Source organism: Squalius cephalus (assembly GCF_949319135.1).
Source record: "Squalius cephalus genome assembly, chromosome: 12".
NCBI lineage: Eukaryota > Metazoa > Chordata > Actinopteri > Cypriniformes > Leuciscidae > Squalius > Squalius cephalus.
In genome coordinates this window covers 2,455,291-2,480,281 of record NC_137133.1, presented here as the reverse complement: position 1 = coordinate 2,480,281, position 24,991 = coordinate 2,455,291, and the positions used below count along the sequence as shown (strand labels likewise).

At 36.7% G+C, this 24,991-nt stretch overlaps 1 protein-coding gene across 2 annotated transcripts; it reads left to right on the top strand.

Moving 5' to 3' along the window:
- The first annotated feature begins 700 nt into the window (after positions 1–700).
- Positions 701–23,475, top strand: ppil4 (peptidylprolyl isomerase (cyclophilin)-like 4). Of its 2 annotated transcripts, XM_079887585.1 has the most exons (14): positions 701–821; positions 1,118–1,185; positions 2,230–2,294; positions 2,379–2,496; positions 3,545–3,687; positions 10,161–10,257; positions 11,348–11,461; positions 11,575–11,699; positions 16,811–16,877; positions 17,377–17,488; positions 18,973–19,069; positions 19,495–19,612; positions 19,699–19,767; positions 23,113–23,475. In XM_079887585.1, the coding sequence occupies exons 1-14, from the start codon at positions 752–754 to the stop codon at positions 23,302–23,304; spliced, it is 1,455 nt and encodes a 484-aa protein (XP_079743711.1). In that variant the 5' UTR covers positions 701–751; the 3' UTR covers positions 23,305–23,475. The 2 variants fall into 2 exon arrangements, with proteins under 2 accessions (XP_079743711.1, XP_079743712.1); XM_079887586.1 differs by lacking the exon at positions 19,699–19,767 and having other exon boundaries at positions 714–821.
- The last annotated feature ends 1,516 nt before the right edge of the window (positions 23,476–24,991 follow it).

The window sequence follows — 24,991 nt, the reverse complement described above, 5'->3', positions numbered from 1 at the left end:
GTAAAAAATAAAATAAAAATAAAAAGTTATAACAGTATTCTTGCTTTTTTGAAGGATTCGTTTTTTTTTAAAAAAACGTTTCCTGAGCACACAAAAAAGAGGGGTCAGTGTTAATAAATCTAATCAAATCTTTCCAAAAAAGTCCTTAGTTGAGAGCAATGCTTTTTTTTTTAAAATTGAAATAAATGACTCAAAAACATTGATTCCAGCATACAACAGCAATGCTTCACAAGACAAATATTTGCACACCTTTAAACAGATTAACAAGTCATAAAAAAAATAAAAAAATAATAATAATAATAATAATAAAACAAAAAAATAAATATTTCCTCCTTTTTCCTATAGACATTCAAGATTCGTAGAATTTAGTAAACATAGTGGGGGCATTATAATATCAAGAATTTCTCCTTGAAGTTTAACAAAATTTCATTCTTATTATTTTTAATTAACTTTAACGACTTCTTTAGCGATTCCATCTCGATTAAGAATAAATTACAATTAGGTATGCATTCTGCAAATTTTTGTTTATGAATGTAATATTTACCATGCAAGATGTAGAAGTTCACCACATATTCAAACATTTTGCTTATGTGTGTGAAAGAACATATAACATCTTTTAGAGATAATTTATAATTCTAGTTGAGAGCAAAGCTCCTGCCGCCTGTATCAAACATGTGACGTTATATCTGCGACTCTTCTCAGTGCGCATGCGCGGTGTCTGTCCGGCGCATGTCGATGATATTGAAACGACATGGCGGTGTTATTGGAAACAACGTTAGGAGATATCGTGATTGATTTATACACAGAGGAGAGACCGAAAGGTAATTAATAATAACATTAATGACAGGCGACGGGTGTAAACGTATTTGCACTGCAAGCTAGATTGCACTAAATGCTAGTTCTTTTAATACAATCAACAAAACGTCGTGATAAATATAAGACATCTCTGTAGGAACTTTTTACTTGATAAACATGTAATTTCGTGATATTTGCTTGTATAACCAGAATTCTAGTTGTTATATTATTTAATGTTTCGCTAGAAGAGTACTAAACCAACTACATGATAGCATGATATGTAATATATCTGTTAACCAGAATTGTGCTTCTAATTTTTCAGCCTCGCTGAATTTCCTGAAACTGTGCAAAATCAAATATTACAACTATTGTCTGATTCACAATGTTCAGGTAATGTATGTCTTACATTCTGAGTACATTTTGTGTGCGTTATATTGTTCAAAATGGTTTTATCCTTAATGTCCATTTATATTTTTGTTTTTTTCCTTTGAAACCATTTACGTTATAAGAAATGGAGATTGGTTGACTGGAGATTCAAAAAGTTTTTAGTTCTGAAAGTTACATTGTTTTCATAGAATCACATTTATCTCATAAATTCAAGGCAAAAATTTGATTACTGTAGGATCAGAGGCGGACAGAGTACACAGCTTCATTACTTGAGTAAAAGTACAGATACCCCTTGCTAAATTTTACTCAAGTACAAGTAAAAGTACTACAGTCAGATGTCTACTTAAGTAGAAGTACTGAAGTACTTGTTTTTAAAAGTACTTGAGTATCAAGAGTACAAGAGTACATTTTCTAAATATTGCATTACTACTGCCACAGTGCTTACATTGGTAAACACAGCAAACACTTGAAGCGAAAACTATCATTAACTTGTTCAGAAAACTGAAATAGTCTGGCGAGGTGGGGCCACGGCTTGGCACATTCCCGGGATGGACCTGCTGCATCTTCATCCATTGATGAAGATCTTCATGAGCTGCATCTTCATCCATTGTTTCGTCCATGGTTTCGTCTCTTATCTAAATCTGACCATGAAGGTGATTGCTGATAGGCTGTCCCAATCAGTGGCGCCTGCACAATCCAATCACGTTTGAGAGGGAAACAACAAATTGAGGGTTTCCGTGATTTTTCTTTTTTAAGTAACGGGTACTCATGGTTATGGATAGAAATGTAGTGGAGTAAAGAGTACAATATTTGCCTCTCAAATGTACTTGAGTAAAGTCATGAGTACTCCCCAAAAATGATACTTGAGTAAAGTACTGATCCCTCAAAATTGTACTTAAGTACTGTACTCAAGTAAATGTACTCCGTTACTGTCCGGCTCTGCGTAGGATATATAAATGAATATTTCTACTGTAGTTATCACTGCAAATTTGAGGTGGAGTTTGACTGTTGACAGTACATGTTGCATGTGTTCTTGACCCGCTCCAGAGAGACTTCATCGTTCAGACGGGAGACCCCACCGGCACGGGCCGAGGAGGAGAGTCTGTGTTCTGGTAAGAATCAGGTTCATGTTATTGTGTTTTTGTGCTGACCGAATACACGTGCATTGTGTGATGGTGACGTCTGTGTGTTTGCAGTAAGCTGTATGGCGATCAGGCACGCTTTTTTGAATCCGAGAAGGTGCCCAGGATCAAGCACAGAAAGAAAGGGACGGTGTCTATGGTGAACAACGGCACCGACCAGCATGGCTCTCAGGTTAATTGTGCACATATTAGGGTTGTGCCGATGGACGATATCATCGTCCATCGTGATGGCTGACCGACATCACGATGGAGAGCCACCATCGTGATGCCACGCCCCCCACCCTGTCAGACCAGCCCAGTCTCACGGCAGTTCGTTTTCGTGTGTACACCAGTGGTTGGGAACCTATGGCTCGTGTGGCTCGCAAGGTCTCTCACCCTTTACCAACAAACGATAAAAAAAATGAAGACGTGTGTGTTCAGTGCTGTTCGCGAGTGTCACGAGTCACCACAGCAATCAACCAAACGCTTACGTTTCTGTGGTAACCTAACAGTTACAGCTCCTGCACTGGGATTCAAGCAGAACAGCTTGTTTAAGGTGATGGCGAAATTCATTTTAAAACAGCAATGAAAATGTAAAAGTAGGCTTTATAAACTTTAATATATCCTTTTATTGAAACGGGTGCTTTGCTGTGCAAAGAGAAACATTTCACCCGTTGGCCGCTGGTACTTTCACTTTTGCCGCAGAGACCCTTTATGTCCTATAGGCCTAAATGTATCGTATTGTTGATAATCCGCACAGATTTCAGTTGACGATTATGTAAAGTTCATAACAAAACATGAATGAGAAAGAAAAGAGCAGGATGTGCTATTGAAAAGAAAAATTAAAAGCACGATAAGTCGCAAAAGAGAACTGAATTCTACTGACAGGATGGCGCGCGCGCGCTCCGAGCGCAACATGGTCAAGTAGTCTTTGTCTTCGGTTGCGCGCCTGAACGGCCAAATAAACATAGAAATATTTCAAAATGCCAAGCCGAGTATTCCCGTGGCGTAAACACAGTAGATGTAAGTAGCTACAATGTGCACTCTCCCTGTCTCTTCGTGATCGCCCCCCCCCCCCCCCCCGACGATATCATCGTCCATCGCGATGTTTTACTGTAAACATCGTCAACTGCCAATTTAGGGGACATCGCCCAACCCTAGCACATATATCTAATACACAGTGTTATGTCAACATGTCATTGTCAGTGTTTGAGTGTGTGACCTTTTCTTTTGGCTCCTAGTTCCTGATCACCACAAATGAGAATCTGGATTATTTGGATGGTGTTCACACTGTGTTTGGAGAGGTCACAGAGGGCATGGACGTGCTCTCTAAAATCAACGAGACCTTTGTTGACACTGACTTCATCCCCTTTCAGGACATCAGGTAGGACAAAGTGTTTTTAGAGAGAGAAAGACCACATTTTTTATTATATTTTTTATTATGAAAGATACCAAATATTTTTGTACGTGTATGATAACCGGTGTGCAGAATCATCAATATTTAATAACTGATCCGAGTGCAGCGTACAGCTGATGACAACAAGTAATGTTTTCCCCATGTAAAGTCAAGTAGAGAAAGTCAGTAAGTGCGTTTACATGCGATTATAATGGGATTTTTGGCAATATTGCATTTAAACATTACCTCGCGTAAACACAATACTTTGACAAATATTCAATGTGATTAAGCTCATAGTAACCATACTCGCATTAAACTATGTGGCGTACGCCAAGCCCATATTATTCCCTCCGGTCCGCTAATGTGTTATTTTGCCAACACTTCGTGGCCTATGCATACTAGCGCTTGCTCGATTTAGGTTAGTTACGGGCATTTACACGTTACGTTAAAGGAGTAGTTCAATTTAAAATGAAAGTTAGCCCATGATTTACTCCCCCACAAGTAGGGCTGCACAATATATCAAAATAATGCAAATGTATATATCGCGATATGCATATTGCAACTGGAGTCATGAACAAAAGACAAAGAGAAAATCACTCACTGCTCTTGGCTGAATAACTTTTGTAGCTTTAAAGGGACACTATGCAAGTCTGAGTGTTTTTTCTCTACGAGCTCCCACTAGTGTCTGGTAGTATAATGCTTTCAAACACTCTGTCGTAAAAACGAACTGTTGTCCCTCCCCCCTTGCCACGAGCAACCCAGCTGAGGAACCGGCTATTTCAAAACCAGTTATGTCTACCGAGGCAAGTAAAGCAATACTTTCTTTCCAACTGATGGCGATTTTTTTATTTATTGTGTTGTCATGCATACTAGTATTTTTACCGGGAACGAACGATATGAACGAGGCGAACTACTGCTTTCGTGTTTGTTTGTTTGTTTTTGGGAGAATGGGCATGAGCATAAAAAAAATATATATATCGGAGGCTAATATTTGTCTAAAGTTATATTAGCAAGGTCTATAAGTTCATCTGGTAGAATGATGGTTTACCTTTGCTTGTCTAAGAAAACATCAGAACGTTTTTTCTAGCTCGATCATGATATGTGCAACATTTTGCGCGTCTGATATTGCCTACTATCAGACGCGTTGACTTAGTGACATAAAATAAAAGTGTAAATTACACAAATAAAACCGACAGAGGAACGGCCAAACAACTACAGAAATCAAACGTGTTTGCTATGACAATGCCTAACATCAAAGTTATAGTATCTAGCGTACTAGTAAGCCCCTAACAGACAGCGATCATAATAAAAACCTTTACAGACAATAGCAAACATCCTGAGGTCGCAATTACTTGAAATTTAAATATTAAACACAGTTTATTCCAAAGATACTTAACTTACAAGTGCAACAGCAGCCAGGTCAGCATCCGTTTTGCAGGCTTCTGTTTCTCTCAGTTCTCACCATTCTGAAAAAGCCGGTCCGATATATTTACTCGAGTCTGACTTCTTGCTCGGTCAGTCTCCCGTTTCCTCTTTCGTTGGTCCTCCGACAAAGATTTCCTAGCTTTCTGCTTCTTTTTTACAGGCTCAGCCATAACTCAATCTATCGTTGCCCTTTGCTTATAGCTAGCCCGCCGGTGCTTGAATAGGGGCGTGTACGTGTGCAGTGCCGTCAAGCAATTCGTTACATCGCGAGACCTGATATCACGCGATACTTCCTGACACCGACCCGCGTCCCAAAGTTGCAAGTGAGTTTTTTCCGCTCTCGGGCACCAGGGGGGTGCGAAACCACCACCATTCAACCCGAAATAAGTAATATAACCATTCCACTGACTCCGAAGCTGTTCAGTTTTTTGTAAATGTGGAGTGCTGTCAGTACAGAGAACAACGACAAAAATCGGTGTTGCCTACACCGAGTTATCCTCTTTTTAAAATTTGCACCCTGTTGACTTCAGTGGGGCAAGTTTTAAAGCTGCTTTTAGCCTCTTAACATCCTTGATGTGTCATTACAAGTGCCCAGCTAATGTAGCCATTGAAGTCAACAGGGTGCAAATTTTAAAAAGAGGATAACACGGTGTAGGCAACACCGATTTTTGTCGTTGTTCTCTGTATTGACAGCACTCCGAATTTACAAAAAAATGAGCTCAATGTTAAAATTGACCGGAGTTCTCCTTTAATAATAATCAGTATATATGGGTCATTGACGAATAAGGTTTTTAAAAGTGTAAAAAAATAGAATGGAGATATAACTATATTTGAAACCATTTTTTTAGTTTACCTAGGTGTTAACAATAAGATTTTGTGGTTTGTACAATCAATTAACACTGTTTTTTGTCATTTTTTACAAGATGGAAAAAATGTCACCAAAAAAGTCATTCGGTTTAACCACTGATTTGAAAGTTAAAAACTGATTTGACATTGATGTTGAGATAGTATATAGTGTGTACCACAGAAGAAATATTAAAACAAATTATCACTGATCTCATAAATGTAATCATTTATTGGACTACTCTAAACACTCCAACATATTCAAGTAAAACATTGCACAGGGAAAGGAGAAAAGGGGAAATGTAAAAATCTGCTTTATATTTGTATTATTGTAGTTCCTTTAGTTATTAAAAACAATATTATTCCATTTAAATATTTACTATATCGGTTTTACCGAATGATCTTTTGACACTTCAAAATCTTTAAAATACCTTTATATGTAGTAAAATATAATTAAAACCTTTTGGATTCAGTAAAAGAGATCAAGTTGTACTAAAACAGTTTTTACTATATAACTATATAACATACTATATAACATACTTTGGATGTTATATATTTGTTTTTGTATTATTATTAAGGCCTTTGGACAAAAAAAATGACCTGTCACGTCATTGACCCATATATGTAATTCATACAGTAAAAACTAAGCAGTGTTTTATTTTTTACATTTGATTATTCAGTTTCTGTTGTTAAATAACCCTGATGTAGGATAACCTGAAACCCTGTGTTTACACTGATGTTAAAATAACACTTCTGATGCAACAGTAAAACACTGCTGTTCACTTTCACAAGTTATAGGGATGTTTTCTTGTCACAAAAAGAATGTGAAACACGAATGTGAAAGAAAGCAATGCATTTGTAACATCACGGTTAGACTATTGCAACTCTCTTTACTGTGGCCTTCCTCAATCTTCACTATCTCGTTTACAAATAGTTCAAAATGCAGCTGCGAGACTTTTGACTGGGTCTAGGAAGAGGGATCATATTTCTCCTGTTTTATCCCTTCACTGGCTTCCCATTAAGTTTAGAGTTGATTTTAAGATCCTTATGTTTGTTTATAAGGCGTTGTCTGGCTGTGCACCAAGGTATATTTGTGATCTTATTGTGCCATACTGTCCTGCTAGGGCACTTAGATCTTCAAATCACTTGCTTTTAAATGTGTCATGATGTCTCTACAAATTAAAGGGTGATCGGGCCTTTTCTGTGGCTGGGCCCAAGCTTTGCAATGCTCTCCCTTATCCTGTGAGGTCTGCTCCTTCATTGGACATTTTTAAATCTACTCTGAAAACACATTTTTATTCTTTAGCTTTTGGAAACTTGTAATTGTTGTTTTTTATAGTGTAGTCCTGCTATGCACTGTGTACAGCACTTTGGATCAATTTGTATTGTGTTAAATGTGCTTTATAAATAAAGGTTGTTGTTGTTGTATGTTGGTTATAGAATTTTAAATGTATTTTAAAGATAATTTAAGTTAATTTTACACACTTTAAGGATTACCATATCGCATATTGCATTATTTAATGAGTTATCGCATATCGAATATTTCTTCAATATCGTGCAGCCCTACCCTCAAGCTATCCTAGCCTTTATATTGGGAGCTATACAGACATTACACAAGTTTTTATTTTTTTAACACCTCCAGATGGCACTTTTCTCACTTAAAAAAATGGATTTTAAAGGCCTCCACTCTATTTTAATGTGAAATATTGAATTTATTGGAAAAAATAATAAAATAAAACAATATATATTAGTTCTAATGGAAAAAAATAGCACATAAAAATATTGCATAGTATCATAAAATCTCTTCAAAATTCAAAATAATCAAAAAACATTATTGAACAAAAATATATTACATTGGTTTTCCTGGAAAAAAAAGAAGTTATATTTCAATGCTTCGGTCACTTTTGACTGCGACGGAGCCAAGTGTGACCCCTAAATGAAGAGGACCAGAGGGTTAGGTCCTTGAATTTGAGGGTATTGGATCTGGAAAGTCCTTGAAAGGTCCTTGAATTTGAGGTTAACCAAGGTGTGGTTGCATGATGTCTCCAAACAACACACAGTAGTGGCGTTCCAGAATGAATCAGCGTTTTTGAACAAATCAGTTGAATGCTTCAACGACTCAAAAGGACTTGTTGCCACCAACTAAAAATCCCTTTGACTGACTGTGTCTGGAAGGCACAAACATAGACAACTGGAGTGATGCCAACAATGAGAAGTCCCAATGTTATATCAGCTGTTATTTCAGCACTCAGTACTGAGAGCAGAGCTGGAGTCTTCATGAAGAAGAAACTCAATTATAAGACACTTTTCCCACACTTTAGATTGCCTCATAGTTTTGAGGTTTGGGTGGTTCAGATTCATAGACATAAGGGCTGTAGACTAATAGAGCTGGTAAGTCCCGCCCCTTCCGCTAACCCCACTGGACCTCTAGGTTGAAAAATCGTCAATGCAAGTGAATGGGAGAAAATAATTATTTTCTGGTCCCGTTTGAATTGTACCATGAATGTAAACATATGTTGTCTGTGAATTTTTTATATAACTTTTCATGTGAAGAATGCTACAATTTAGCGGGTAGAAGTTTGATACGGTTAGACTTTGTGTGAGAGCACTTTGTGGACTACAACTCTTCGCTGCTTTTGACGCGTTTGAAACGTCACCAGCACTAGCACACGGACACTAGCTCACGAATCCCGCTAAACATGGCTGTGTCTTTGGTGCACTTCACCGCCTTCTTTCAGGGAGAGGACAAAATCGTTGAGGTTGGCGAAAACCACGGGTAAGTCAACTTTATGGGGTGACGTCACATAGGCGACATGTAGTCTTTCTCGTTATGTCTTTTCCACAACTGCTAGCCGAAGAATCGTACCATATACTGTCAAACTCGTAACATGAAAGATTATATAAAAAATTCACAGACAACATATGTTTGAACATATGAATTCAAACAATTCAAAAATAATTATTTTCTCCCATTCACTTGCATTGACGATTTTTCAACCTAGAGGTCCAGCGGGGTTTTACGGAAGGGGCGGGACTTACCAGCTCTATAAAGGTGTCAATCGAAATCGATCGAAATTAATGCTCAATCTCGATTATCGAATCAAAAAATGGAATCGTCGATGCTGTCACGCCCCCATGTCACGTCAGCTCGGCTTGCCAAGCCAAAAAAAAAAAACACAAGTGTTGAAGTGCTGCGAGACGGGCTGCCAACTCTCACGCATTTATGGAACTTTTCACACGCTCTCACGCACAGAAAAATCGCGAAGCAAAGAGGACACGGAGACCAAAAATCTCAGCTCTCAGATTCTGTCAATTTTATTACGAAATTCAAACAATAAATACCGTTTTGGCGCTTGTAAATGTTACGTGACAGATCCCTAGCGCACGTGAAGATGCGATGATCGATCTCTACTAGCTAATAGTAAAGAAAAACACTAACACTGTTGAAAGATACAGTACAACTTACCGAAATGTACATTCCTTATACATAATATCGATCAATCAGTCTTTTTCATCAGCGTGAAGAGCTCAATAACATAGCTGGAGAACAATTATGTCACATTTACCTCAGGAAAGCCATTTAATGACCATAATATAGGCTATAGCACGTAGTTGGCAAGAAAAAAATAGCTATAGAGAGCATTTTGCTAAATATGTGTTCTATATTATTATATTTTTTTACTTAAATCATTAAATAAAGTTATTATAATAAAAATAAAACGCATTATATTTAATTCATTTTAACCTTAAATAATAGCCTACTACCAGCTGATAGGGCTCTCTGTATGTTTACAGCATTAGGTGAGTTGGTGGGTTTTTTTTAAGACAAATTAGCCTATCTTGTGTAGCCTACCTAATATTTATCCAAATAAGTCAATATTAAATCACAATAATTGAATTGAACTGAAATAATAAAAAAGTGTAGCTTACCAGAAATTGTACCATGTAAACATTGTAACATGTTGTCACTAAACCTAATAAAATTCAGTTTAGTTACTAAAATGTTAGTGACAATCACAATACATTTATTGTGATGCAATTTTTTTACAATCAAACAAATCGAGAATCGAATCGAACTGTGACTTTAGAATCGAAAATGTAATCGAATCGAGGATTTGGAGAATCGTGACACCCTTATAGACTAAACATCAGTGTTTGTGCCTGCTAAGTTTTGGGCTGCATTGTGGTTGCAGGATTAATCACACAGTGATTCTGGATGACCCGTTTGATGATCCCGCGGGCCTCCCGGTTCCAGACCGATCGCCTGAGCCCACTAAAGAGCAGCTGGATGTGAGTGTCTTCATTCAAACTCACCACATTACAATACTGCGAGGTGGAAGATTTATGCCAACTTAGTTTGTAAAAATGTTAATGATAAACTTAGCATGCAGAGTCAGCTGTAAGTAAACAATGATTTCCCAGTTCAGTTAAATTTCAATCACAAGGTTTTCGATTTGATTCAGCGTTGCTTGATTTCCACAGTGCGTGACGTGACTAACATATTCCGGGTTTAGTTTATTTTCATGTTTTTTACAATTCTAAATATTTTTGGTCATCATAGGTTAGTTGTTGGTCTCTACCTCCTTCCCATGAATAATGAATAAATTTATGTTTTTTATTTTAGTTATGAGCCACACTAAAAGAAAAGGATCATGTGTTTCAAAATAGCTTGATGATCTTTTTTTTTTCCTCCCCAAAGTTTCAAAGATGAAAATGTTGATAAATAGTTATTGAACCGATTCTGAAGTGCATGAAACGAGTCAGTAATTCCAGTTTTACTTTTTCTGCTTGAACCTTCTACTTGGTAACAAATTTGCATAATGCCAGCCTGTGGTCTTCATTGGCTGCTTGTGAACAACACCATCTGACCAATCAGAGCGGAGGAGGCTCTCTCTAAACCCCTCCTTTCTGTTTCAGACACTGGGAGAAGAAATGTGACTCTGAAGTCAGTGAACATGATGAAATTATGATGATTATGATGAAATTTAAAGTGTTTTTTGACCTTGAATGCATGTAAACATGTTGTAGGAGACTCCAAAACAAAATTAGGAGCCTTTAAAATAACATAATAAAGACACTTTAAGTATTATAAAATAAGCAATGGGTTCAGTTCCTTGGAAATACATGAACTGATTATTTAATTATGTAATTTTATTATGTGTAAAACATTTAAAATACTAGGTTGATTAAACTTCAGGTTAGATGTTGACTTCTAAACCCTTTAAATGTAGTGATTTAATGCTAATATAAAAATATGAATTATTATTATTGCAGTTTTAAGTGTGTGTGGGGGGGTAGAGCAGGTGATGTGTTTTTGTTTTTTTAAATGTGCTTTGTTATTGATATTAGATTGAATAATCCATGCTTGTACATGTTTTAGAGTGGTCGGATTGGAGCAGATGAGGCCATAAACGATGTTGACGGAGATGCTGAGCAGCTGGATGAACTGATAAAAGACAAGGAAGCAAAGACGCAAGCCATTTTACTAGAGATGGTAAAGTTCATCACTTCCACATGAACATGACTCACTCTAGACATCTTTTACTCATCACCTCACATGAAGATGCTGTTAACTATGTGAACATGTGAATGTTTGCTTGTTGAAAGGTGGGTGATCTGCCAGATGCAGAAGTCAAACCTCCAGAGAACGTGCTGTTTGTGTGTAAACTGAATCCTGTGACCACAGATGAAGATCTAGAGATCATCTTCTCACGTTTCGGCTCCATTAAATGGTGAGATAATGGAATATTTTACTGCTGTATTAGTTCCAATGATAGTCTGACACTCGTCGTTGTGGTTAAACATTGTGAGTGAAGTTTAGGGCTGGGAACCGAAAGATTAAATTTTTACCTTTACAGGACTTTAACCTTTTGTGCTCTTAATGCACTTAACTGAGGTCTTAGCTAGTGGCGCTTTACTTGTTTTACACATGAGTGATCTGTCATTAAAATTAAACTTTTTTTCTATATATAATATAAATATTGTAAATATAAGATTGGTCACACTTTAGATTAGGGTTCAATCAATACTCACTATTATCAACGACTTTTAACTCAATAAACTCCTAATTACTGCTTATTAATAGTAGTAAGGTAGTTAAGTTTAGGTATTGGGTAGGATTAAGGGATGTAGAATATGGTCATGCAGAATAAGACATTAAAGGTATAGTTCACCCAAAAATGAAAATTCTGTAAGACTTTTGTTCATCTTCGAAACACAAATGAAGATCTTTTTTTTTATGAAATCCGAGAGCTTTCTGTCGCTCATTTGACTACGCAACTACCACTTTGATGCTTAAAAAGTTAATTAAGAGATCATAAAACTAATCCATATGAATTGAGTGGTTAGTCCAAATTTTCTGAAGAGACTCGATCGCTTTATATGATGAACAGATAAGCTTTTATTCACATATAAACATTCATCAACTCACACAGCAGTTGTGGTAAACGGAAGCTCATGCAAGAACCAATGAGGTTCATTCAAGTCAATGCCCTAAAAAGTTAATGTCGTTAGCACCAGTTTGCTTTTCCAGACACTGTTTGATGAAAATATCCAGCTTGCCATCTGGGAGAGGGTTGGTTTTCATGTAGTCAAGACTGGTAAAACAGCTCTTAACTGCAGCAACAGCACTGAGGTCTGCTTTCTGTATAGTCTGGCTTAATGTGGCTATCTCCTGCAGCACATCAGCCAGGAAATGACTAAACGCAACACATGGGTTTTGAAAGCCCTTTCCCCTCTGCCAGCAATGTCAGCATTGTGACTGGTTTGGGCCCAAATTCAACGGCAACAGCTGCATACTGCCCATCTTGGCTTAGATCATCTTTTTTTTTCTCTCAGGAAGACCTTCAGTGCGCTGTCTAAATGAGGCACCCAACATGTTCCTTTCACTGGCTTTGGTTTGTAAGATGTAGATTCTTCACAAACTATCTTAAGTTCTCTGTTGCTCTTTGGGCTGAAATGGTAGGTTTTCCAAATCAAGTGCAAGGTGTCATTTACACGATTCACTTTTCTCACATCTTTCAAAACCCCGAGTAGTGCCAGCTCCAGCCTGTGAGAACAGTGAATGTCTATCAGTTTCGGATTGTCCACTCTCAGTTTTGCAACAACATCAGCTGTTTGGCCCATGTTCACATTTGCACCATCAACACAAAATCCAACAAGCCTTTGCCCTCAGTCATCTAATCCAAATTTTGACTTTGAGGATTGAATGCAGTCAGTTACACCATCAGCATGAGCATGTGACAGAGACATAAGCTTACTGGTAACCCATCATGTGATAGTCACAGAAGAATCTGTTGCACCATCAAGCATGACTGATACGTAGTTGGACTCTTTCACTTTATTTGTCTCTATGTCCTGTAAATCTGCGGCAATGTTTGAAATGAGTTCAGCGCGACGGATATCATCATACGTTGTGGAAATGTCCAGGCCATTTTGTTTCTGCAGCAGAATTAGTGGCTTCATCTGAATGAAAATCAATTCCTCCTTTGCGATATAATATGCTGTATTCATTTTCACAGAAAGCTCTCATCTCTCTGCGTTGTCATTCTTTTTTATTTTCAGTTTGAAACCCTTTTGCGATCGCAGATTCCTCAGGGTCTTTGCTTAAAGCCGTCACACTTTCACAACAAGCTGCATGTCGTTTGCTGTTTGAGTGCGCTGTAAGATTTTGACGTCTGATACCAAGTCCGTTTGACCTGCTAATCTAGGTTTTCTACTGACATATCGCATCTTCCTCCTCTTCATACAAAAGCCAATCAAAGTCCGACAGCCTCTGAGTCTCGAACTTTCGCTTTTCCATGACACTTTTTGATTCTTTGAGTCTTTTCCGCCATATTTGACGTGCTTTAGGGTTCTCCAGCTCATTCACCGTCCTCTGTCTGCACAGAACTGGTCTCTTTAATTTTCTCTGAAGAAAAAAATTATCAAGCGTTTTCTGCTGAGACTGAATTTTTTGGATCCATTTGCATCCACGGTACAACAAAGAAAGAAGACCATTTTCAAACGCAGCACGTTTGAGCTAGGGCTGAACGATATTCTGTTTTAACATTGACATCGCGATGTGCGAATGAGCGATAGTCGCATCGCCGGAACATGCGATGTGAAGGGTAGTAGCACCCATGGTGTATTAAGAGAACGGTAGCACCAGGGTAGCACACAGTAAACACGAGTTTGTTGTATGGCTTTTTGCTGGGGTGACTTGCACGTTCCGCGTGCTTGCACAGTGATTGGTTCGCTGTGCTGCAGCTCACCGCGCTCACAGCCAACATTCACTGGCATCCTATAACTAAAAATGGGCGACTAAGAGGATCCGCCAAAAAAAAAAAAAGATTTCGTACCAAAAAGAAAGTCAAAATCAGCTATTTGGGACTATTTCGTCTACAAAAAGGAGGATGTTGACCAAAAAGAGCTACTTTGCTGGAGTGTTATATAGTTGTGGATGGTTGTCTTTTTTAAAAAGTATTTTATTTTTCATGTTCGCATTTATGAGGAAAAAACTTGAGTTTATGAGTTTAAAACTTTCACAGAGACCTCAAACAGAAAGCACAAAGCCTTTCTTTAAAGCGAATTTCATTTTGTATTAATTGTATCTTAATTTTAATCAGTGTTTCATTATCCAGTTTCCTGGATTTAATGAATAAAAAGTAAATATAGCAGACATAATCACGACACGGAGGCGCCAGTGCCTGAATCCATGAACCGAAACTTAGCGTATAAGGTAGCCTACTCGCCTCACACACCTAAAAAAAAAAAATATATATATATCTATTATCTACAGAAATCTCTACTTTTAAACAGAACCATTCAAAACAAAATAAAACTATGTAATCCGTATGAAAAGTGCATTTCTCTCCCACGCGATCACTACTGCGAAGATGAAGATCGTCAACTTCATCTTTACAGAAAACACTTGTTTATTAATAAACAATTCAAATGTCTCATTGTAATATTTTACATATTCATAATCATTACTTTTGCTGGTTCTTTGTGACAGCTTTTAAGTGCCGTTTACATGAACGCGTCACTGCATCAGCAGCACCGAAAACAGAGAGAGAGAGAGAGAGAGAGAGAGAGAGAGAGAATAAGATTTTTTGACAGAAATATTTTTTTCGAATTCTGACAGAAATATGTTCTAATTTTGGAATAAAATATTAAGTGGCCTTTTTGTCACTTGTAATGAAGCTTGCTTAGTGAAATTATTAATATCATGGAATGGTATATAGGCTAATTATTGACTTTAGCCTGGATTGATGGCACACAATATCGCAATATATATCGTTGGGAAAAAAATATCGCAATGTAATTTTTTTTCTAATATCGTGCAGCCCTAGTTTGAGCTTCCTCAAGAACCAATGAGGTTCGTTCTCGTGTTACGCAGCACGTTTGAGCTTCAACAAGTTCTTGCACTTGCACTTCAAGGAGATTTGGTTGAGCTTCTGTTTGTTCACTGATCAATGTTTATATGTGGATTAAATTGTTATTGTATAAAGTGATTGTTTCTCTTAAGAAAATTTGGACTAAACCGCTCAATTCATATGGATTTAGTTTTAATGAACTTTTTGAAGCATCAAAGTGGTAGTTGTTCAGGTAATGGAGGGACAGAAAGCTCTCCGATTTTATCAAAAAGATCTTCATTTGTGTTCTGAAGATGAACATAAGTCTTATGGGTTTGGAACGACATGCCGGTGACTAATTAATGACTGAATTTTCATTTTTGGGTGAACTATCCCTTTAATTTGTGCTTTATAAGTACTAATAAACAGGCAATATCCTAGTAATATCCATGATAATAAGAAACTAGTTAATAGTGAGTATTAACTATGTGTTAGCATAACTTTACTATTATAGATTTGAAGTGAAACAGTAAAAGTCTTTGTTTTATTTTGACTATGCCATGTGTTTATGTATTTCTGTTTATATATATATATATATATATATATATATATATATATATATATATATAATATATAATATATATATTATTTTTTTATTTTTTTTTTATTTTTTTTTATTATGTACATCTTTTTTCTTTTGATTGAGAGGGGGCTGAGGGTTAAGCCTGCAATACATTCATCTAGGACTATTATAGCAGCAGGCCGTATGTATAGCACACACAGTATTTTCTGTATGCAGGGAATGCACAAATGTGCGTTATGCAACCAAGCACACTGTGTGGAATACTGTATCCCACAATGCAATGTGCTTTGTGACCTTCCATTTCAAATGTGACAGATGAACTGGATAATAATATCTGGTGTGATTTTAAAAAAATAAAAAAAAATAAAAAAAAAACCTAGGCCAACTTCTTGAATACATACAGGGTTCGTACAGGGCCTGGAAAAGAAGAGTTTTTGTATAATAGAATATGTGTTTAATTGATAATATTGGTTAAACAAATTGCAATACTTAGCACTCAGGCATGGTCTAGTGTGAAATTTTGTGGTAAAGATGGTGGTTAATGGTTATGAACCATTACCCTGTACATAACATACTGCGTTAAAAAAAATGCTGAATGCTATGCTAATTAAACATGCGATTGTGAAAACAAAACCACTAATGTAACATACTCTGCTGTTTGAAGTGCTTATCTTTGCGTATTGGTTCACATAATTGTTTATAGTCGGATGTCCTGTGTGAAAATAACAGTATGCTAGTATTCAGTTCCGACCATAGCCTGGGCCTGAATCTTACTGTAATGCTGTTCAGGGGCATCAGTGTGTGAAAGTCATAAGGACAAATCAAAGTTCTAGTCTCTTCTGTTGGGTAAATTATAGTGTGTGTAGATGCATGTACTGTATGTTATCTGCTGGCTTTGATTTAACATGTTAATGTTTATTTGCAGTTGTGAGATCATCAGAGACTGGAAAACAGGAGAATCTCTGTGCTATGCATTCATCGAGTTTGACAAGGTTTGTAAAGTTTCTAATGAAATCAAGTTAGATTAAATCATGTGTACGCGATGTCTACACTGAACATGTCAAGATCCGAAAGACTTCGCCATCTCTCTCATCGCGCCCCGTCCAGTGTAGACAGTACCACTGATTATAATGGGTCCTCTTTGATTTGTTGTGTTGTCACACCGCTCGCATCCGCTGTAGATACGATATAAACATCTCAGAACTTGTGCGGTTGTTTTGACTCGAGGTTGCTACATCAATAAATAGTCCTCCACATCTACTATACACTTTTAAGCAAACTTAAAAGGTCTCTGTTCTGTATATCTGCCATATCTTTGCTTTTTAAGAAGTTGAGTCTTGAATCACTCTTAAAAGGGTTTATTGTGTGTCGAATGGCCTTTTAAAATGAATTAAGTGAGTTTCTCTGGGAGGTCATCAAAATGTTAATTCAGGGCATTTACATTGCGAGCCATTTTGGAATAATCAATGCATTTGTGTATTATTTGATAAGGAGGAGGACTGTGAAAAAGCGTACTTCAAAATGGACAACGTCCTGATAGATGACCGTCGCATTCATGTGGACTTCAGCCAGTCTGTGTCTAAGATCAAATGGAAAGGCAAAGGTAAGTCTGTCCTCGCTTATACCCTGTAAAGTAATAGAAATATAATTATTAGCTATGTTTCCATTTAAAGTTGCGCAAAATTGGAATATCGCATAAAACATTTGCGAAAAAAGCAATTTCCTGGGAAATTGGCACCAAAAAGTTGCTGCAATTGGGGAAGAAACTTCATCATAAATGAGTTGCGTCTCAGAGCGGCAGATGAAACACAGTAAACGCTGTCATGTTCTCTTGCGTTCGGATGCTGGTGTTTGGGAACACACTCGTGTGAGACGCTTCTGGAGGGAATTAAACCAAATCATTCTCATGACAGACTTTGACTCTGTCGTTTCAGAGCCACCAAACCAACATTTGAGATGCGATTGGTCCGCTGGATAGTCCAGTTATCCAATCACAAGTCACTTGAGTTTTTTGTTGCTTTGAGGGATTTATTCTGTAAATGTGTTTCCGTCATAGTTTAAGTCTTATCGGATAAAAAAAAGAAAGAAAAATAAATAAATAAATAAACATGTACTGCGTTAGATTAAACTGAGAAGGGTCATAGCTAGGGGTGTGCCGGTTTCAGAATTGGTGATGACGGTTATGACGTGAGTCAAATGTGACGTCGTGCGGGTGGGGGGGGTGGGCGTTGCGATGTTCGTCTGTTATAGGACAACTTAAGTTTCAATAAACGAGCAGACACTGATTAGCTATTTGATCGCCTAAATAAAAAATAAAAAAATTATAATATTTGTGTAGTGTTCAATGTTGTTATTGATAGAGATACACGGAAGGGGTATTATTTCATCCGCAACCGCATCACAAAACTCATCATCCGCACCAATGTTTTTGGACCAAATTTCAAAGCCGCACCCGCCCGCCATCCGCTGATTGTTTTGCGGTCTATGGACGATGCAATGCTCTGCTAATGCGAGCCGCAAGAAAGCCCTTGTCTGTTCTAGAAAGGATGCAGCAAAGATATTTAATGCTAATGTATGAGGCATAGGCCTACGCTGAGTTTCATTCATTTACGATGAGATGCGCTCTAGTTCACAATGCAGTGCAAGTGAACGCGGCGCACCGGCGCCTCCATGTCACGGCTATTATATTGTCTATTTGCTTTTTATTTATTAAATACGTGCAATTGGTTGATGAAACATTTATTAAAATTAAGATACTAACCGTCACACCCCTAGTCATAGCACTTGCATATTGTTGTCCTACTGTTAGTTTCACTGCTTCTATTGTTCTCATTTGTAAGTCGCTTTGGATAAAAGTGTCTGCTAAATGAATAAATGTAAATGTAATTTAATATAATATCCGCCTCAATTGAGTGCGTACGTTTTTTTGATATGCACTTTTTTTTTGTTTGTGGTGCTGCTCAGTTATTGTTGTTTATCTGCAAAGTTAAATGCCCATGTTAATAAATGCAAAACAATTAATACAACTAAATTGAAGTAATATACACAGTATATCATATATTTATTGTCAGTATGTTTCATTTCTAGGTGGGAAGTACACCAAAGATGACTTTAAGGCCTATGAGAAAGACCTGGACAACAAATCCAAACTGGCTTTGAAAGACAAAGTCAAAAGCAAACAGGAGTATCCTTCTGATAATCTCTGGACATTTAAATCATGCTTGGACAATTGTATCTCACTCTTTGGATTTTAAGCAAACTCTCCAAAAGAGGTTTACAGTAGATACAGTGCAGAGATGGTTTGGCTTGAATCACGGGTTTAGTCATCAGAACATCACACTCTGACAAGTGTGAGCTCATGTTATTGATTTAACCGTTACACAGTAATGACTATAAAGGGCGGCTGTAATATTTTGGTTTTAACGCCTTAACCTGCTTTTCTTATAGCAGTAGCTTAAAACTGTGCTATTTTAATTAAAAAACTCAACATGTTGTGTAAATGCATTACAAAGACCTTTTCACTGCACTAACATGCACTTGGTTTTAAGTTGTTGAAAAATAGATAGGAAATCTTCCCACAAGTAAGTAGTTCTTAACTGTTTTCTAAAGCTCCCGTTATGAGCTTCTCTTAGATGAAGAGGAGGACGACAGACGGAAGGACGACAGAGAGAAGCGAGACCGGAAACGACACTCAGACAACGAAAGGACCAAGGATAAAAAATCAAAGGTACGATGCTGTGGATTTGAATGGTTCTCAGTTGTTTTTTCTTCAGACTCTGCCTCTATAATCTTTACTTTTTTTATACAACAAAGTCAGTACTTCTATCAGCCCAAGAGCAGACAGAGGCAGGACAAGAGAAGGAGGCAGGAGATAAAGTGATGGTAAAAATGAGCAGATTTTATTGAATAATCTTTGTTGTGTCTTCATCTGCCCTGCACAAAATCAACAACGCAAAGACGAGTTCAAGACCTTGAGATGGAGACAGGCTCGTATCTGCAGCACACAACACGAGATTAAACGGCAATAGGAAAAACTATATAAAATTAAACATTTTTAAATGTGTACTATATAAACGTTAATTAGATTGCATGTGTGAAGCAGCTGATACAAATCTAATTGATGCAGGTCTGCAGGATCTTAATTGATACTACTTTGCAAAAATAAAGGCACATTTGCAAGATTTAAAAGAATATTTTCACTCTGTTTAAATGTATTATGTTTTTATTATTGCACTGTTCATTTGCAGTGCTTTATTGGTGTCTGGATTCCTTTTCCTGGCCCATAATCCTTATCATTTATAAATATACACTACTGGTCAAAAGTTTTAGATCGGTAAGATTTTTTATGTTTTTAAAAGAAGTGTCTTCTGCTCACCAAGGCTGCATTTATTTGATAAAAAGCAATACAAAAAAAACAGTATTATTGTGAAATATTATGACCATTTAAAATGACTGTTTTCTATTTTAATATATTTTAAAATGTAATTTATTCATCAGATGAAAGCTGAATTTTCAACATCATTACTCCAGTCTTCAGTGTCACATGATCCGTCAGAAATCACTCTAATATGCTGATTTTATGCTCAAAAAACATTCATTATTATTATCAATGTTGAAAACAGTTGTGTACAATTTTTTTCCAAAATTCTTTGATGAATAGAAAGTTCAAAATAGCAGCATTTATTTAAAATAGAATATTTTCTAACATTATAAATGTCTTTACTGTAACTTTTGATCAGTTTAACTCATCCTTGATGAATAAAAGTATTGATTTATTTTATTTCTTTCCCCCAAAAATAAAATTCAAATTCTTACTGACCCCAAACTTTTGAACGGTAGTGTTTAATGTTACAAAAGCTTTAGATTTCAGATAAATGCTGTTCTTTTGAACTTTCTATTCATCATAGCATCATGAAATAAAAATGTAAAAAACTGTTTTCGACATTGATAATAATCATAAATGTTTCTTGATCCTCAAATCATCATATTAGAGTGATTCCTGAAGGATCATGTGACACTGAAGACTGGAGTAATGATGCTGAAAATTCAGCTTTGATCACAGGAATAAATTACACTTTACTGTATATTCACATAGAAAACAGCTGGTTTAAATTGTAATAATATTTCACAATATGACTGTTTTTGTTTGTATTTTTAATCAAATAAATGCAGCCTTGGTGAGCAGAAGATACTTCTTTTAAAAACATTAAAAATCTTACCGATCTAAAACTTTTGACCGGTAGTATAAGTCATATATCATTGCTGTTTTTTGGCTTGGCTAGTAATTTGTTGCACTGAACTCGTGGTCAGCACAAACCATGTTTAACCTGTATTTGTTGTAGTGGCTCTTTAGAGAATGAGGGCATGACATGCAATTTGGCAATATGCAAAAATACTGTCGACGTTGTTTGATCACGTTGTCTCAACAACAAAAGATTCAGTGTTTTCTCCTAAATCAAACTTGATAAGCTTATTTTAATTTGCTGTTGCAATTATACATGATTATGAAGTTAGTTATGTGTGATTATTATGGGATTTTCCCTGCTGCACACCATCAGAACAAACATGTGAACCATTGGTGTATGGTATAAATTAAGGACAGGAATGTTAGTGTTCATCTCTTTATTTTTTTATGGACTTGAGCTGCGTCTGAAATGGCGTACTGAATTGTAGGCACTGCACACATGAAACGTACTTTGTGACCGTTAAAAAAGTATGTTCTGTATATTATGAATGGGTCTCATTCATGAAACACGAGCAGAACGAATTTTTGTGTAAATCGTGTGTAAAGTGGTTCTGGCGTAAATTTTCAGATTCATTAAAATGTTCGTATTTTCCAAATGTTAGTTGGTACGAAAGAAATCTACACCTGCTCCCAGCCACGCGTAAATAGTGCGTTTAACATCCGAACGTTTTGCTCATTAATAAGGCTGTATTTTAATTCACCGTAATCGGGTACATTATTTACAAAGCATTTTGAAAAAATATTATATATAGTAATTACATACGGTTTTTCTTTTTACTTTTATTATGAGAGCCAGTAATAGCATCTGCAAACGGAACACTTTAATCAAATAATTAATGCTTTCAATAGGGCTGGGACTCTTTTCACTTCTGGGACTGTTCGATTAGCAGATGAAACTCCATTAACTGCATCTGCTGCCAAGCTTCCTTTATTTAGGACCTGATACGCCACTATGCACACTTGAAAATAAAATGTGGCGTTTTGAATGAACTTCTGATAATAAAACTTCAATTTCTGCATCTGAGAAATTTCTCTTTTTCATTCGCTTTTGAGAAGACATGTTGAAATCCTTTGTTTGGTGTCATAATATGATGCCCATATATAGTTGTCAGCCAGATTTAATGGGCGGGATTTATGGTAATTGAGAATGAGCGTGCACGCGCGTCCCATTTACGACTGATTGGAATTCATTAACACACACGCACATTTCACTATCACATCTGACGTTTACGAAGTATTTGTGAATCAGGAGAAGAGTTTTCGGGAAGGTCTCTTTACGCGCAAATCACTCACATATTTACTCGTATATTTACGAATATTTCATGAATGAGACCCATTATTAGCAAAGCTAGATTGAAGATGGCTAAAACTCATGTCTAATACAGATATGTTCGAATAGATCTGTTAGCTCCGCTGTTCTTTCATGTAGGCTACACATAAAATGCTATTTTTGCATGATAAACACAATATTTGCAAAATAGAGTTGGTGTGCCGCTGATATCATGTCAGGGGAGAGGGCTTGTTCTTCTGGCGGTGTTTCGCCTGTGAGAAGGGGCCAAGTTTGAACGTTGTGAAGGTCTCTTTACGCACAAATCACTCACATATTTACTCATATATTTACGAATGTTTCATGAATGAGACCCAATGTGTGTAGTATGAATGAAAATCAGAGATGCTACATCTGCCATGTTGTCATTATCATGTGACCTACCAACTTCACCTCCATTCACAATCCTGTCCATCGGATGCACACTTCAGAAAGTTTTATTACTGCTGTGGATGCTACTCGGCTAACATACTTTTTTTCCGCCTGCTATATAATAAGGAATTAGACATATTTGGACACAGCGCGTTAATCTCGGGGGGAATTGACCGTTTTTTGACCAGCTGTCGAATCAGTACCAAATGAAATCTGTTACTTTTTTCTCAGTATTCTCTTCCGTGCCTCATTATTTGTTTTTGTTTTTTCTCCTGTTTTCTAGGATCGCGATGAGAGTCGTAAAGAAAAAGATAAAGGCAGACAGCGGTCGCGTTCAAGAGACAGAGAGAGACCGAAGGACAAGGAAAGAGAGAAGGAAAAACAGAGAGACCGAGGCAGAGAGCGAGACGGCGATCACAAACGCCACAGACGAGATCGCAGTCGCAGCCCTAAGAGATCCAAGTATCACAGCTGACCACCAGAACTGTTACCGTACAACTTCCTGATCCCAGCGGAGGAAGGAGAAAACTAACCACATTTTAGGATTTATTTCTCACATGTCAAGAAAACAGTCAACATGTTTGTACTTTTTGAAGATTGCAAATTCATGGAATGTTAGTAAAGTCAAAGTTCTAAAAATCTAAAATGTTTTTGCAAATGTATGGATTTATAGGGCCGAAAGCAGTTCATGAGTGTTAGCATGAGCTTTCCCTTCTCAACAAAAACTTCTGATCATTTCTGGTTTTGGAGTCTTACTTTGGGCACTTCACTGTATTTAGCAGTCAAAGCCAAAGGTCAAAAGGAAAAATCTAAAAATACACTTTGGAAATTTCTCATCAAACCCATTATTAAGCCTCATTTCCTTGTGGGAACCATTGTTGATGTTTGAAATCAAACAAACACACACTCCCTTGATTGCTCTGCCCCCAAAATGCAAGAGTGGAAGTCTGTATCATAGCATAAGCGAAGATAAATAAAGTGAAGATAGTGAACGAATGACAAGGAAGAACAAAAAATGAACAAGCAAAGAGTTGGTTGTTAGTCGCCAGCAGCACACACTCAAAATCAACATTACTCGTGTGTGGAGGAGAAACCGATCCACTTTCAACAGCGTTTTTCAGAAATCGCTCACCGCACCTTTAAAGAGAGGCGTGAGATGGTGTCAGAGTGGTTTGTGGTTTGCTTGGGCTGTCATGCAATTAAGTCATTACAAATGGACTAATTTCTGTCTTGTTGGTTAGGATGTTTCAACAGAAATATTTCAGCAGTTATTACTGAACTTCAGTGATGAGATGCTGCCACTTTACAAATCCTGCTGTGGTGAAGGCTTAGCTCATGCATATTAACACGCATGCCAACGTCTGCCCGGGGAGGGATCATCACTGGCACATGACACGAGCTAAAGAGCTGCATGTGTTTACTTTAATAGTCCCTCTAACTTGCACATGGACGTACATTTTGAGGCAATCATTCCTCATAGTTACTCATAGTGTGTTTTTTTTTTTTCAAACCAAAGATAATAAAACAAGGAACACGCTAACTTTTGGTGTTTGAGGAAGTGTAGGTAATCAAAACCCTATTGAAAATTTTCAATTGTGCCATAATACAGCAAATAAAAATACTCCACACTTATTATTGGCGACTCAATTCTAATCGTATTTTGGTAATTAAAAGCTGTTAAAATGGCTTCTATGAGCAAAAATGAATTCATTTTATATGTAGTTTTATTAATTCATAGTTCACATAGAATCTATTTCTGTCTGTGGATTGTTCATAAATTTTATCATGGTTGATAAATAAGACTTGTTTTTAGCTAGTTTGAACCCATTATTTAACATCACACTCGTACTTACTGATATACACCAATATCTGCTCAAAATAAAATTAAAAAAACTTTTATAATTTCTAAATTGTAAATTCTTTGAAAGGTAAAAAAAGTAACTTGAGAAATGTATAATTTTTACAGCTAATTTTTTTAATACCTATAAATTTGAATTATATACCATAAAATGTTATTAAAGTAATTTATGTAATTTGTTTTATATTGAGTATACTTAACCCTGCCCAATATCATAATGTACAGCAGTGCACTCTGGGTGATGAAACACTTTATAAAAGGATTCTTTTGCTAAAATTCGATAAAGAAATTCACAAGTACACAG

Coding starts and splice junctions, on each gene's coding strand:
- ppil4 (XM_079887585.1), top strand. CDS start 752: ATGGCGGTGTTATTGGAAACAACGTTAGGAGATATCGTGATTGATTTA. Junction 11,462..11,574: donor AAGCCATTTTACTAGAGATG/GTAAAGTTCATC, acceptor GCTTGTTGAAAG/GTGGGTGATCTGCCAGATGC. Junction 16,878..17,376: donor CATTCATCGAGTTTGACAAG/GTTTGTAAAGTT, acceptor TTATTTGATAAG/GAGGAGGACTGTGAAAAAGC.